General features: G+C 40.1%; 1 protein-coding gene across 1 annotated transcript; it reads left to right on the top strand.

Annotated features, from left to right (window-relative positions):
• Positions 1 to 1,963: 1,963 nt before the first annotated feature.
• On the top strand, positions 1,964 to 16,119 carry LOC105469936 (CUB and zona pellucida like domains 1). The gene is made up of 9 exons (XM_011721554.3): positions 1,964 to 2,486; positions 6,924 to 7,074; positions 9,042 to 9,256; positions 10,720 to 10,870; positions 11,225 to 11,442; positions 11,927 to 12,099; positions 13,179 to 13,570; positions 14,342 to 14,610; positions 15,827 to 16,119. Exons 1-9 carry the CDS (start codon positions 2,405 to 2,407, stop codon positions 15,997 to 15,999), a joined length of 1,824 nt encoding a protein of 607 aa, XP_011719856.2. The 5' UTR covers positions 1,964 to 2,404; the 3' UTR covers positions 16,000 to 16,119.
• The last annotated feature ends 1,092 nt before the right edge of the window (positions 16,120 to 17,211 follow it).

Consider the following 17,211-nt stretch of genomic DNA (forward strand, 5'->3'; position numbering starts at 1 on the left):
AGGCACAGAAACGGGCCAGATGTGGGTGGAAGAGCTGTCTGTAGAGGCCGAGCACTTCCTAGAGGCTGAGCCTCCAGCCCCAGCATGCTTGGGAAGAGGCCAAATCCGGGCAGCCTCCAGCCGGAGGTCACCTGTCCCCCTTAAGTTTCTGGGCACTGTCTCTGTCCCCTGCCTTTGATTTTCTCTTGTCACCAGCAAGCTCTGACAGATGGAGCACATACAAATCCCCTGTTACCACACACAGTGGGTGGCCCAGTGCCTGGACCCAGGACGCCTGTGCCAGGGCCTCCCCATGTGGGTGATTACTCCTGGTGCAGGTATTGCAGGGGCTGTGAGGGAGGCAGGTGGGACAAAGGTCTTCAGGATACCCCCATTAGCAGGAGGACAGAGCACCACACATGGGTTTTAGAGCCCTATGGACCCAGTTCCCATCCCAATTTGGCCTTCACCAGGAGAAGTCCCTTTACTCATCTGAGCCGCTGTGTCCTTGATGTGAGGTGGGGACTTGCACAGGTGACAGGGAAAAAGCAGTGAGATGATGCAGGGTGACCCCACAGCACCCCATGGTCCCCAGGAAATTGCCAGAGGCCTCAAGGTGGCTTCTCTCCTGACTGGACCTGGAAGCCTGGGTCCTTTACCAGGGCCACCTGAAGAGTGTGGCCACGAAACTCTCACACTCAGTGGAGGTGGATTAGGGATGTTGGAGATCCCAGCCATGGGTGACAAAGAGGGGTTCAGAGGGAGAGCCCAGGGTAGGGGTGGGTATTCATGGACACAACTGCAAGCGATTAGTAACCAGAAGGGTCCCCAGTCTCAAACACCTGTGCCCTGCTAACTCACCCCAGGACACCCAGTCCTGCGTCATCCACAACCAGCCCGGGCAGACAGGAGTGGAGCAGAGCCAGGCAGGGGCTTTGGGGAATGTCCACGCTCCTCCTGAGCATCCCAGATGCTGCCTTTCCCCTACAAGGACCCAACAAGGAATGGATCCCCTGGGTCACGGCGTAGGACTGTGCTCTCCCTAGGGAGGTGTCCTGGGCTTCAGCACCGTCAGAACAACACAGAGGGGCTGATGGTAGCCAGAAGGTTTCACCCTAGGAGACTCAGCCTACACGGGCGTCAGACCTCCCCAGAGCTGCACGAAGGTTCTTCAGAAAGTAGCCAGTCCTGGCATTGTCCACTCAATATGTTCCACCTGAACTTAGAGTGAAACCCAGACTCATTTGCCCTATGGGTCCTTCCCCATCTGACCTTCACCTGCTCCTCTCCATCCTCCCCTCCCAGCTCATTCCTCCCATTCATGTCCAGCCAGGCTGTTCTTTCTTCCGTGCTGTTATAGGTGTGCCCACCTGGTCCCTGCCTCAGGGCCTGTGCACTTGCCCTCTCTTTTGCCTAAGATGCAAGCCCCAAGCTCAGATCACCCATGAATGCCTCCCTCTTATCTTTCTGCCTTTGTTCCGATTTCATCTCTCAAGATGCCCTCCTTCTCACTGTCAGGTTTCCTCCCCACCCCAAGGCAACCACCATCTATGCAGTCAGCCTGTTTATTGTATCCATAGCTCCTCTCACCATTTGAATTCTTCATTTATTTTTGTTGTCTAACTCTCCACTTAGAATACAAGTTTCATGAGGGCAGGACTGCGTCTCTCACATTCAATTCTATATTGCTTAGGCCCTAGATCAATAAGTAATATTTACTGATTGAATGAAAAGAGGGCAGCCCCCACCCACCACCACTTGCTCCTCCCAGTCTCACTGTAGACACTAGGATTTCTTTCTCTCGGCTGCAAAACACCATGCCTGAGAGACTAATTCACCTGCTTCAGCCTCTCCAGACATAACTGGTTAGAAATCCCCGTAGGGGAATCTGGATCTGTCCTCTTTTTCTCTTCATCCCTACCCTCTTCCCCTCCCCCACAGGGTTAGCCAACTGGCAGGGCATCTGAATGTCCCAGCTGGACCCAGATTTTGCCCAGGTGCTGCACCACCTGCCTTGCCCCACTGGCCTTTGTTCTGCTACAGGCTCTCTTCTCAAAGCAGAGCCCTGAAGACTTCAATGATGTCGATGAGGCCACCTGTTTGTGATGTGCAGGCACAGAAGAAAGGCACAGCTCCCCATCAGTTTCATGGAGAATAACTCAGTGCCTGCTAGGAACCAGCTGCTGGAGATCCCCACAAAGAGCTTCCACTGGGTGTCAACCCTTCCGGGAAGGATTTGAGGAGAGGGAACCCTCACTGTGGGGACTGCTGATAAGAAACCAGTCACACAGCTGCTCTATTCTCACACAAATCTACCCCATTGCATGGCTGGAACTGACGTTTCCCTGGAGGTGTCCAGAAAGCTGATGTAACACAGAGGCTATAAAAGCTGCCAGTCTTTAAGGCTGCTCAGTCCCTTGCCAAAATGGAGCTTGTAAAAAGGCTCATGCCACTGATCCTCTTAATTCTCTCCTGTTTGGCGGAGTTGACAATGGCAGAGGCTGAAGGTAAGAAAATTGAACCAGATTTATTCACCAAAACAGAGAAATTCTTCTCTTAAGAGGCTTCTTTCAAAATTTTTCGAAGTGGCCCCAGTTCAGAGAAAAATGTACTCTAATGCTCCTGGGGGGGATTTTAAATTAGTTCTAATTTTATTTGGCTCATCTGACAATGACCATAAACATATCAAAAGCGTATAGAATTTTACTGGGTAATTTTACTGCTAAGAGTTTATGTTTTGGAAATAAGCATAAAAGTGTCCAAAGATATCTGTATAAATATGTGCACTTAGATAATTGTAAACTACAACACGAATTTTCATTATCTGTTATGGTAAATCCATACAATGGAACACTGGTTTTTGCAACTTAAAAAAAAATGATGGCTGGGGGTGGTGGCTCACGCCTGTAATCCCAGCACTTTGGGAGGCTGAGGAGGGTGGATCACGAGGTCAGGAGTTCGAGACCAGCCTGGCCAACATGGTGAAACCCTGTCTCTACTAAATTACAAAAATTAACCAGGTGTGGTGGTGCACACCTGTAGACCCAGCTACTCGGGAGGCTGAGGCAGGAGAATCGCTTGAACCCGGGAGATGGAGGTTGCAGCGAGCTGCGATCATGCCACTGCACTCCAGCCTGGGTGACAGAGCAAGACTCTGTCTCCAAAAAAAAAAAAAAAAAAAAAAAAAAGACTCTGATCTATAATGTGTCCATAGATCACATTAAGAGAAAAAGAAAGATCTGAAGTTTGTATCATATGATGGTTCTTATGTTTGAAATATATACATTCAAGCGTTTTACACATCTAGAAATAGAAGAGGAAAGGAAAAGGTGTGGAAGAATTTACACCAAGGTTTTAGTGATGATTGTTTCTGGGTGGATGGGGTTATGAGAGTATATGGGAGAATAAATAAAAATAAACCTTTGTTCCTATGTAGGTGGGGTTTTTGACCATTAGTCAAAATCTTGGTGGGATTTTGAATTAGTAATAATTTTATGTGTGCCTATCTGACAATGTACATAAAAATATAAGAATTTACCAAATAATTTTAAAAATTTTTATAGAAAAGAATTTTCACTATGTTGCACAGACTGGTCTTGAACTCCTGAGCTCAAGCGATCCACCCGCTTTGGCCTCCCAAAGTGCTGGGATTACAGGTGTGAGCCACCACGCCCAGCCCCTTACTGGATAATTTCACTGCTAACAGTTTATCTTTAGGATCCAGTTATTTTTCCTCTTCTCCTTTTCTCTTTCTTCTCTTCTTTCTCCTTTTCAATAACAGCTTTATTAAGATATGATTCACATACCATAAAATCCACCATTTTAAAGTATACAATTTAGTGTTTTTTAGTATATACACAGAATCGTGCAACAATTACCACTATCTAATTCCAGAACATATTCTTCACCCCCAAAAGAAACGGTCTCAGGCTCAGCACGATGGCTCAAACCTACAATCCCAGCACTTTGGGGGGCTGACATGGGAGCATTGCTTGACGCTGAGAGTTTGAGACCACCCTGAACAACAGAGACCTCGACTCTACAAAATTAAAAAAAAAAATTTTAGCCGGGCATGGTGGTACATGACTGTAGTCCCAGCTACTCTGGTGGCTGCGGTGGGAGGATCACTTGAGCCCGGTAGTTTGAGTCTGCAGTGAGCTATGATTGTGCCATCGCAATCCAGTATAGGTAACAGAGTAAGACTCTGTCTGTCTGTCTCTCTCTCTCTCTCTATATATATATAGTGTCTCTATATATAGTCTATAGTCTCTCTATATATAGTCTATATATATAGTCTCTATATATAGACCAATGTTTAATATATCTATAACTATATATTTTATATAGAGACTAATATATATAGACTAATGTTGCGATGAATATTAGTGTACAAGTTTTTGTGTGGACATATATATATGTGTGTGTGTGTATATATATATATGTATATATATGTATAAAGAAACTCTGTATTCACTACCAGTCACTCTCCATTTCTCCTGATGTCTCCAGCACAAGTAAACCACTACTCTACTTTCTGTCTCTATAAATTTACTTATTCTGGATATTTCACATAAATGAAATCATGTAATATATGGTCTTGCACTTAGCATAATATTTTCAAGGTTCATATATATTGTAGCGTGTATCAGTACAATCAGCCCTGAGTACCTGTGGGTTCAGCATTCATGGATTCAACCAACCATGAATTGAAAACATTTGAAAAAAAATAGTTGGTTAGGGAACACGTACATACTTTTTTCCTTGTCGTTATTTCCTAAACAATATAGTATAACAACTATTTACACATCATTTACATTGTGTTATAAATAACCTAGAGATATTTTGAAGTGTACAGGATGTATATAGGTCACATGCAAACACTAAGTCATTTTACATAAGGGATTCCAACATCCATGGATTTTGGTGTCCACAGGGGGTCCTGGAACCAATCATTCGTGGACACCAAGGGACAACTGTACCTCATTTCTTTTTATTGCTGAATAATATTCCAATGTATGGATAGACCACATTTTATTTATTTATTCATCAATTGATGAATATTTGACTTATCAGGACTAACGTTGCAATGAATATAGTATACAAGTTTTTGTGTGGACATTTGTTTTTATTTCTTTTGGGGATATGCCTAGTGGTAGAATTGCTGGGTTATGATAACTGTATGTTTAATCTTTTGAGGAACTAACTGCCAGACAGTTTTCCATAGCAGCTGTACCACTTTACAATCCCATGAGCAGTGTATAAGCATTCCAGTTTCTCCATGTCCTTGTCAATGCTTGCTGTTTTCTGTGTTTGACTCTAGCCATCCTAATGCATATGAAGTGATATCTCATGGTTTTGATTTGTATTTCCCTGATGACTAATGAGGCTGAGTATATCTTCATGTGCATATTGGCCATTTATAGATCTTCTTTGGAAAAATGTCTATTCTGGTTCTTTGTCCTTTTTAAATTGGATTATTTGCCTTTTAATTATTTTATTGTAAGAATTATTTATACATTCTAGCAATCAAGTGTCTTTTAAAAACCATCCTTTTTTTCCCCCCAGGTTGATCTATGAATTCAGTGCAATTTCAATAAAGATCCCAGTAAGAATATTAAATAGATAAAGATATGCTGACTCTAAAATTTACATGAAAAAGCAAAGGAACTGGAATAGCCAAAACAATTTTGCAAAAGAACAGTAAAGTTGGAACATTCATGTTACCTAATTTTAAGACTTCTGATAAACTACAGTAATCAAGAAGGTGTGGTTTGCCAAAAGGATAGACACAGAAAATTGAAACAGAATAGAGAGTTCAGAAATAGATCCACACAAATATGGTCCATTGATTTTTGACAAAAGTGCAAAGGCAATTTAACGGAGAAAGGAGAGTCTTTTCGTCAAATGGTCTTGGTACAATTGGACACCCATATGCAAAAAATAAACTCAACCTAAGCCTCATTTCTTATCCATAAATTAGCTTAAAATGGATCATAGTTCTAAATGTAAAATGTAAAACTATATTATTTTAAAAAAGAAAACAGGAGAAATCTTTGTAACCTAGGGTTAAGCAAAGAGTTCTTAGACAAGACACCAAAAGCACAACCCATAAAAGAAACTATTACTAAATTGGACTTTATAAAAAATTTAAAACTTTTATTTTGGGAAAGACACTGTTAAGAGGATGAAAAGACAAGATACAGATTGGGAGAAAATATTTTCAAATTGCAGATGCAACAAAGGACTTGTATTCAGCATATATAAAAACTCAAAACCCAATAATAAAAACAAAAAGCTAAGTTAGAAAAAGGGCAGAAGACTTAGAGATACTCACTAAAAAGGATATATAGAAGGAAAATAAGAACATGAAATGATGTTCAATGTCATTAGCTGTTAGGGAAATGCAAGTTAAAAAACCATGATGGGATGCTGCTACATATCTGTTAGAATGGCTAAACAAAGCAATACAAAAACCTGACAGTAGTGTGTGTTGATTAGCATGTGGTGCAACTGGAACTCTCATACATCGTTGGTTGGATTATGAAATAGAACAGCCACTCTGGCAAATGGTTTGGCAGTTTCTTATGAAGTTAAATATACACTTAACATATGACCCAGTGATATCACTCCTAGGTATTTGTGCTAGAGAAATAAAGACACATGTTCATATGGAAACCTATTAAAAATACAAACCATCCTTCTTCAGGTCCTAATATAGTCTCTTTTATGGACTATATGTAGAGAAGTTACAAATACTTCTCCTCAAACGGTTCAAGACGGAGAAATCAACTGCTTTTGACTTACTTTGGAGTAAGCTAAGTGCCATCCACAATTAGCTGCCTGCTTCTATGTATATTACATGTGAGAGGTAGATTCTTAATCTCTCAGGGAGGGGAAAGGGTCTGTTGTTGACTTTCCTCAGTGCCATCTGTGGTCTCTAACAGGCAATTCAAGCTGCAGTGTCACTCTAGGGGGTGCCAATATGGCAGAGACCCACAAAGCCATGATCCTGCAACTCAATCCCAGTGAGAACTGCACCTGGACAATAGAAAGACCAGAAAACAAAAGCATCAGAATTATCTTTTCCTATATCCAGTAAGTAGAAGCTTTAGTTTCCTAATAAGGGATATCAAGCTCTGACCACATTGGGTTAGGTAGGGGTCTCTCTGTAGAAAGAATTCAGCTGCTGCTAGAGCTGGTAGTGACACTGACAACCATCCTGATGATGATGGTGATGGGGATGATGGCTGGTAGTCACTGATAATGGCTGTGTGCCTGGCACTGGCTCACAGAGGTCCTTCAAGGTCAGCACTATAATAGTACTACGAACACAGCAAGGTTGAGAACTTGTCTGAGGTCACACAAATAGTGAATAGCATGACCACGGTTAGAACCTAGCTGGTCTAGTTCCAGTTTCTTGGCCTTAAAACACTAAACTTTGGTTCCAAATTTTGCTATGCATTTGAATATGTGGGGGAGCTTTCACACACCCAGACTCCCAGGCTGTACACTACATAATTAGATTATAATCTCTGGAGGTAGACTCCAGGCATCAATATTTTTTATTTTATAGTTTTTATTTTGAAATAAGTATACATTTATAAGTGCTTTTTATAAGTGCCCAGGTGACCCCAGTGTGAGGCCAAGCTAAGAACGTGACTCTGCCCTGCAGAGACACTCAGTGTTTCCTGAGCTCTGTCTCTAGTTAATCCTCTCAACAACCCTCTGGCCAGATGCAGTCTAATCCCCATTCTATAGATGAGAAAACCCAGAGAAGTCACTTACCAGGTCCAAGACTAAAAAATAATAAAAATGGGATAGAAACTGAATCCAAGCAGCCCGGCTCCAGAGCCCCCACTCTTACGCCTGTCCTAGTGGTTCTTATACTTGATCATACATCAGAAGCATGTGAAAGACTTGTTAAAACACAACTGCTGGGCCCCATAGCTGGAGTCTCTATTATCTTATTCAGCTGGAGTGTGTGGGACCTGAGAATCTGCATAGCTGACAAATGCCCAGGTGATGTTGATGCTGCAGGTCCAAGTACCACACTTTTGAGAACCATAGTAGCCCTGTACCACTGAAGCTGGAATTTAACTTATCCTTCAAAAAGCAAAAGAGCCCTCAAATTTACTGGAATGGTTGCTGAGAAACATATATGCTATTCTTGCTGTGTAAGGAGAGAGGGGAAGAGAAAGTGTGGGTAGAGCAAGGGAGGCGAGAAATTAACATTTAACATCTATTGCACACCTGTGTGCCAGGCCTGTGGCAGGTGCTTCATATTCAGAATATTATAAACCTCACACAATAATGAGAAGTAGGCTGTGATATCCCCATTTTACAGATGAGAAAACTGAAGCCAAGAAAGGTTAAATCACTGATTTAATTTTATACAGCAGGTAAGTGACTAAAGTAGAAAGAGAACCCAGATTTCTCTACTGTTGTATTACTTCCTGTAAGTTTGGACATATGTCCTCTGAGGATATTTGGGGAGACCCTGTCAGAATGGGCAGCAAACTAAAACCCTGGGCCGTCCTGTCCAATGCAGGGCATGGGACTGCCCTTCAGAATGAGGAAGTGGTGGTGATATAAGGGAAGGAAGGAGCAACTAGGGAGGTTAAGGTTTGGAAAAGGTGGTGCTAAGGTTTGGGAAAGGTGGCTGTGGAAGAAGAGTTGCTTCACCTTTCAATAGCCTTGGATATCAAGCGTCAATGGGAAACAATTCTAAACAAGAAGGTTCATTAAAGAGTTACATGGACATGGGGAATAGGAGAGATAGAAATAGGTAGAAGGAAAGGAATTCTGATTCCAGGCCCATCCTCATCATTTACTTGATACGAGACATAGGCAAAGCAGTTCACCTCCCTGTGCCCATTAAAATTGACAGTTTGTGATTTGATGTTGAGGATGGTGGGGTTGGTGATTGGTCTTGGAGACATTTAAATGAAAACAGATGTGCCACTACTTTGTAAATTTACATGCCTAGGTGAGCAATTGACTCTGCTCTGCAAACCCCCTTTGCTTGTGACACTTCTCCAGCCACAGTTGTGTTTTGTCCACAGGCTTGATCCAGATGGAAGCTGTGAAAGTGAAAACATTAAAGTCTTTGACGGAACCTCCAGTAATGGGCCTCTGCTAGGGCAAGTCTGCAGTAAAAACAACTATGTTCCTGTATTTGAATCATCAGCCAGTACATTGACGTTTCAAATAGTTACTGACTCGGCAAGAATTCAACGAACTGTCTTTGTCTTCTACTACTTCTTCTCTCCTAACACCTGTAAGTCATCATTTACACAGCCTTCACTCACATCTCCTGCAAGCACAGGTTACACACTCTCCTGTCTGGGTTCTCCTCTCCTGTCTGGGTTCTTATAATCTTCAGTCTGAGTATATTCTCTCAGAGTCTTTTCTATTTGAGAGAGCAGTAGTTCTCTAACTCATCTGTGCATAAGAATCATTTGGAGAGCTTGTGAAATCGTAGATCCCAGCCCCATCACAGATATTGTGATTCATTGGTTCTGGGTGGAGCACATGATCTTGCCTTTCTAACCAGTTCCCAGATGAGGCAGAGACAAGGGGCTGATCAGATGGCTACATGTTGAGGGGTACTGTGTTAGAGTCCCAAAGCAGAGACTCCACATTCAGCCTGCTTAATAGTAACCCTAGTATCTTCTGCAATGCTTCTTCAGGGACCGCACCTCCCTATGCTCTGATTCCTTAGATCTTGGTTGGGGTTATTGAACCTTCATGTTTAACAAGTCCCTCGGATGATTCTGACAATGAAGATTGGAGAGTGCATGCTGGAAATCTCTGGTCTCACTACTGAAATTTAAGATCGTCAGGTGGTTGGAGGCTACATTTACAGGGCTCTGCATTCACGGCACCTACATTCCACTGTGATCCAAAGCAGAATGCCAAGAACATCTGCAAGTGGGTTCATGAGGAGAGCTCCACTGTGGATTTCGTTCCAAGGCCCAGAGCTGACCATGTCACTCTCCTCCTGAAACCACTGACTTCTTGGTACCATCCAATCTCCAGAGTGCAGCAGTCAAGGTTTTCCCAAGCTGGACCCAGGCCACCTTTTCAAGCCTTGCCTCTAGCTGCTGCCTGGCATGCACCCTCTGCTTCAGCCAATCTAAACCATTTCCATCTCCAAAAAGAGCTCTCTGCATTGTTTCTCCCCATTTCATCTGTCCAGCTGCTTCCTTATGTACTTACTGGGGAAAGGAGAGACCAAGGGCTGCTTCATGAAGGCTGTTTCTGAGCTGAGCTTTGAACAATAGCATGGTGAGGTAGGTGGAGGGGGAGTCAGGGAAGAGCACTCACCTCTACTGGAGCTGACAGCTGAGGAGTCATGGGAAGAAAGGGAGGATAGAACAGAGGCTGATGAGACTGGAAAGCTGAGCTGGTGAGAGTGAGGAAGAGCCTTCAAGGGAGGGTGTGACTTTATTTTCTATGGTGCAGTTCAGGTAATGGGAGTCTCTCCAGATGCAACACATCTTACAGCACAACTTTAATATGATTCATTTGGCAATAGTATAAAGATTCCCTCTCTGCTCTGCACCAGTGGGCAGAAATTTCAATGATAAAAAAGGATGAAAACCTCAATATGTGACCCATGGGAAAGACGGAGATGGAATCATACTCAGGAGAGACGTGTTAAGCTCGATGCACGACACAGAAATTAAAAGCAGTCACTATTTTGATGTTCATTCTTGACCACCTTCACATCCATTTCAGCTATTCCAAACTGTGGCGGTTACCTGGATACCTTGGAAGGATCCTTCACCAGCCCCAATTACCCAAATCCGCATCCTGAGCTGGCTTATTGTGTATGGCACATACAAGTGGAGAAAGGTTACAAGATAAAACTAAACTTCAAAGAGATTTTGTAAGTACTGCTGCCCAATTCTGTTGGAACAAATGCAGTAAACCCACCTGGCAACTGGGGGATTTGGGGAAGAGAAATTATCATATGTAATTCCCATATATGGGCCCTTTTCAAAGAACTGATGAAGAAAGGAAAACAGTGATGCTATTCCACTGAACTAAGTTGACTATTTTTCTGAAGATTCTGAGGTCCTTGTCAGGGACTATCAAAACCCCAGGTTTGTCCTCGTAAACCTGAGATACCATTGAAGGAAAAAAAAATCCATAATCACTTAAGAGTAGGATTGTTGGGATGTTAGAAAATAGAATTGAATTGGTTTGAAACTCTTTTTCACCAGAGGCCCTCATTCTCTAGCCTAGAAATAGACAAACAATGCAAATTTGACTTTCTTGCCATCTATGATGGCCCCTCCACCAACTCTGGCCTGATTGGACAAGTCTGTGGCCGTGTGACTCCCACCTTCGAATCGTCATCAAACTCTCTGACTGTCGTGTTGTCTACAGATTATGCCAATTCTTACCGGGGCTTTTCTGCTTCCTACACCTCAATTTATGCAGAAAACATCAACACTAGTAAGTCATGTTTTATGTTCTTAGCTATTTTGAGCCCTCTGAAGATTGCATACATAGAAACTGTTAATTGTTAGCCTACCTGTGGCTATTCCTATTTGCAAGCATGTCATATATACTTGGGAACATATTCATAATCTTAAGCTTGACAATCATTTCTGTGCATTGCTTAATGCAAGAGGAAATTAATGATTTTATTAACCTGAAAAAAATTTATGCAGATAATATGGACTGTTTCCCTTAATTCTTTCTGCAAAGACACAATTAAAAACATCAGGTTTGCAGATTCTAGCTCTAAACAAGGTCACAATGAACACAGTAAAATGTGAATCAACTGCTTGGCTATCTCAAACTTATGGTTACTATTTAGGGCAAAATGTTTTTGACTTCTTATATATTTACTTGTACACATAGCTCTTCAAGATCCAACATTCCTAGCTGGCATAAACATGACCATTCTTTTTTTTTTTTTTTTTCCCCCTGACAGCATCTTTAACTTGCTCTTCTGACAGGATGAGAGTTATTATAAGCAAATCTTACCTAGAGGCTTTTAACTCTAATGGGAATACCTTACAACTAAAAGACCCAACTTGCAGACCAAAATTATCAAATGTTGTGGAATTTTCTATCCCTCTTAATGGATGTGGTACAATCAGAAAGGTAAAGTGAAATACTGATAGCTAGATTTTGTCAAATGCTGAGTGCATGTTGAGCAATGCAGTCAGAGTAATGCTTGCTAGCTGCTATAACAAACAGCCCCCAAATTTTAGTGGCTTAACCACATGAGAAGCATGTGAAGACATATTAGTGCACATACCCATTCATACATAGCTGCTAAATTGCTGGATTCATTTTCAGGACAAGTGGGGTTATCTTTCCCAGAAGGTAAAGAACTCTGAAAACTCACTAAAGAGAGTTTGAACATCTATATGCAGTTGGCTTAATAACCTTCCAGTAACACTTATGCACAAAATGTTTACACCTTGTGTTTAGTGAAGATCTAGCTGAATTTTTAGGATCTTCTTCTTTTCCTTTTAAAGACAGAAAATAAAATGTTAAAAAAAATGAAACCTGAAGGATATTACTGGAAGTTTGTGATTTGTTCTACATTTTTCTAGAAGTCCCTTTCAAGATTTCAAACATTTTCAACCTTTGGTCTCTTTAGGATACATACCATAAACTTTTCCCTCAGACATTAAATAATAACCTAATTGAAAAGAATGGTGGCTAATCCAGAGGGATTGATAAAGACAGAAGTAAATCATCGTATCTTGCTAAAAATGAACACGTAGGCTTTATTACACTGTGAACCCCCAGGGAAGGCAGCTAAGGGCCTTCCTCTTGCAGCAGACCCTTGGTCTACATATATTTTGGAAACTGCCCCATTAGCCACACTAACTTAAAGCTCCTTAAGGAAAGCAATATATAGTAAGGTTTAATGTCTTCTCAAGACTGGAAATTTGCATTCAAAATGGATTTTACTGTAACTGAAAAAAATTCTGTCTGATTCTATCTTCAGGTCTCTGTAATACAAGCTGTATTTCTCATCTCATTCTTTCTTTCTTTCCTAGAATATTTCTTCAGTGAAATACATTTAAGGTTTATAGTATTCTGACATGAAAGCTGTTACCTCGTGATTTAAGAAAATTATATCTGTACCTGCAAATGTTATCCACATCTATGCTCTAAAATATTACTGGATTTAAAATATAAAAATTGAATTCTATCTTGTTCTGCAGGTAGAAGATCAGTCAATTACTTACACCAATATAATCACCTTTTCTGCATCCTCACCTTCTGAAGTGATCACCCGTCAGAAACAACTCCAGATTATTGTGAAGTGTGAAATGGAACATAATTCTACAGTGGGGTTGATATACATAACAGAAGATGATGTAATACAAAATCAAAATGCACTGGGCAAATATAACACAAGCATGGCTCTTTTTGAATCCGATTCATTTGAAAAGACTATACTCGAGTCACCATATTATGTGGATTTGAACCAAACTCTTTTTGTTCAAGTTAGTCTGCACACCTCAGATCCAAATTTGGTGGTGTTTCTGGATACCTGTAGAGCCTCTCCCACCTCTGACCTTGCGTCTCCAACCTATGACCTAATCAAGAGTGGGTATGTATTAATGTAACTGATGTATGTATGGTATTTCTTCCTGTGGAATAATAATTTCAATAAAGTAATTTTTTGTGTTGTATATATATACATTTTTCCTAGTACTACATGAAATTTCATTAAATTTATTCTAATCATTTTATAAAATACAATTACTATGTACCGATTATGAATAATTTAAATTTAAACATTTATGCAGATACAGCTTATATCCTCTAGAATTTTAAGTGAATTTACAAAATATTTGCTGGTAGAAACAAATTTATTTTTGTTATAAAAGCTCTATTTTTGTTTTTGTTTTTTGCACATTTTGGTTTTTGTGAAGCAAAACCTAGAAGATTATTTCATGTGTATTATCTTTAAAATACAACACCATCAGTAAAACACATGTAGCATCCTTAAGAAAAAATGTAGAAAGTTCTTATTTGAAAGGAACAATTTCCTTTTTTCCTTACAATTTGTTGGATTTTAACTATGTCATTTGTACTGATACATTAATGATAAGCATGTAAGGAAAGAAGTCTGACTTCCAATACATAAGTATTGGTTTTCTGATTAAGTTATATGGACCAGGAATTTTAGAGCTAGAAAGAACCTTGCTATCTCACCCAGGAATCAGATCTATAGTCTTAACACACTGTAGTGTAAACTAGAGACACCGTCTTTCACGAGAGATTTTTGGATTCACAACTTAATTCAGAGAAAATTTTTGGAATGGAAAAGACTGAATTTGTCTGTATCTTCTAAACATGCTCATAAATTCTGTTCCAGATGTAGTCGAGATGAGACTTGTAAGGTGTATCCCTTATTTGGACACTATGGGAGATTCCAGTTTAATGCTTTTAAATTCTTGAGAAGTTTGAACTCCGTGTATCTGCAATGTAAAGTTTTGATATGTGATAGCAGTGACCACCAGTCTCGCTGCAGTCAAGGTTGTGTCTCCAGAAGCAAACGAGACATTTCTTCATATAAATGGAAAACAGATTCCATCATAGGACCCATTCGTCTGAAAAGGGATCGAAGTGCAAGTGGTAATTCAGGTAAGACAAAAAGCTATTTCATGATCAAAAAGCACATCATGGCTCATAAAATGCTGCTTAAATCCAGTAACTCTTAAGCATGTACAGTTTAGAGATTTATAATAGGAGCTTTAACAAATAAGTTGAATTTTAAGTATACAGGATTAGTATTTATTTCCATCAGTTGATAATATGCATACTATGTACAGTGTAAGCATATGATACACTGATAGTTTGCCATTCATTTGGATTTTGAGTTTAAGTATAATGTCCTCATCTCTAAAAACAAGTTTCCTTTAGTTTCCTGACTCCTTATTATAGATGCCATAGCAGATAATTGAATTGAAAGCAATGTATTTTAACTCCTAAATGGGTAAAATAAAATGAACCAGCATTCCACATAATAGCCTATTTGAAAAAAAGTTTTTTTTTTTTAAAAAAACAAAGAATCTATTATATTAACATAGGCCAGCCCTGCTTCTTTTGAAAGGCTTGAAACCTGAGATCTGCCCAGATACATGAAAGGAATGATGGTAAATACTCAAGGAAGGTTCACAATTAAATGGCTTAAGATAAGCCTTAATGAAAGAAAAACGGTAAGAAGTTATTTTAGTTGAAAATGGCATTAAAGGACCTTATGATCTCTGTATTTATTCATTATTATTAGCACGATAAAGAAGTATTTGTAACAAAATATTTCTATGGCAAAAACAGAAAAACAAACAGAAGTTAAATTCAGTAATTTTATAAACTCATTCACTAAGTGGCTTACATAGTGTATCTATAGACACTGGTCTGAAATTAGTTGAAAATTTATAAATGGAAGTCATTATGGAAATACCATCAATATGAGAAAAGTATCTTTTTCCTATTTCAAGGGAACAAACAAATTTTTTTTTTCTGTTGACAAAATGTATTTCGGCAACAGTGAGCAACAGTGACCATTAGTAAGTGAAGCTGCATTTCCATTAGACTGTTATGCTTGAGTTTTACACATTTTTCACGTGATATCAAGAAACCAAACTAAGTCAACTGTTTGAAACGAGTTTAAAATTAAATATAAATATAAATGAATTCAAATATTTGATAATGGTTCCTCTATATTGTGGTGGCATTGTGTGTTATACATTAACTCATATATGAGTCATAGGATATGTACAGGTATTATAAAAGCTACCAACATTTTATAATGTTAACACTTCTTAAAAAGTGATTTTCATCTTGTTTCCCATTTTAGGATTTCAGCATGAAACACATGCAGAAGAAACTCCAAACCAGCCTTTCAACAGTCTGCATCTGTTTTCATTCATGGTTCTAGTTCTGAATGTAGTGATTGTAGCCACAATCACAGTGAGGCATTTTGTAAATCAACGGGCATACTACAAATACCAGAAGCTGCAGAACTGTTAACCAACCGGTCCAACCCTAAGTGAGACACGTTCCTCCAGGATGCCAAAGGAAATGCTACCTCGTGGCTACATATATTATGAATAAATTAGGAAGGGCCTGAAAGTGACACACAGGCCTGCATGTCACTGTGTCAGCGTGTTTCATTACAGGACGATGGAAATAAATACCACGCCAGTTGGCTCTCATTTTAGGAACTAAAGATACAAAAATATTATATGAGGCTGGGCATGTGGCTCACGCCTATAATCTCAGCACTTTGGGAGGCCAAGGTGGGTGGATCACCTGAGGTCCGGAGTTCGAGACCAGCCTGAACTCATGGTGAAACCCCGTCTCTACTAAAAATACAAAAATTAGCCCCGGGTGCAGTGGCACGTGCCTGTCATCCCAGCCACTCAGGAGGCTGAGGCAGGAGAGTCACTTGAACCTGGGAGGCGGAGGTTGCAGTGAGCCAAGATCACGCCATTGCACTCCAGCCTGGGCAACAAGAGCGAAACTCTGTCTCAAAAAAAAAAAAAAAAAAAAAAAAAAAAAAAAAAAAAATTTTACACGAATTAACACCTCCTTTTATAAATACAAAGCATTTTAAACCAAATATTAGGTGAAAAGGGTTATTTTTACTTAAGAAAAGTAGCCTTCAAAGATAGATGTGTTTATTTTTTAGATGCAAATATGCTACTCTTTGAAACATCAAAAGTTACAATTTCTGAAACTAAAGCATGAGGAGAACCGCAGTCTCCTTGATCCACATGCCTTCCTGCTTTCATGCAGAGCCTCACCATTTCTCACTGTAAGCATTTCAGGAAAGGGCTCTGGATAGACAAATGTGAGCATAAAATGAGAAACTTCATACCGTTTCTGGGTTAATGAGATGAAAACATTTTTCTTCCCCTTCATCATCAAGCGCCAAAGCCAAAGGTTCATTGTCCTCAACTAGTAGCCAGTTTGGGTTTACACTTTCCCATTTACTGTGGCTGAACAAATACAATTGAAGACCCCAGTGTGCACTGATTTTACACATGAAAACATAGAATCTAATCACCCTAGATGATCAACATAACTCTCTCTTATCATCTAACAACACACATGGTTTCAGGTTCTAATATGCATCCGAACAGGTAACCACATTCCCAAATGCCCAAAGGCATTCTCCTTCCTTCTAAACATGCATTGCATCTACAGGATGCTGAAGAGAATACATGGTGGATGTGACAG

The sequence above is a fragment of the Macaca nemestrina genome, chromosome 9, assembly GCF_043159975.1.
Source record: "Macaca nemestrina isolate mMacNem1 chromosome 9, mMacNem.hap1, whole genome shotgun sequence".
Taxonomy (NCBI): domain Eukaryota; kingdom Metazoa; phylum Chordata; class Mammalia; order Primates; family Cercopithecidae; genus Macaca; species Macaca nemestrina.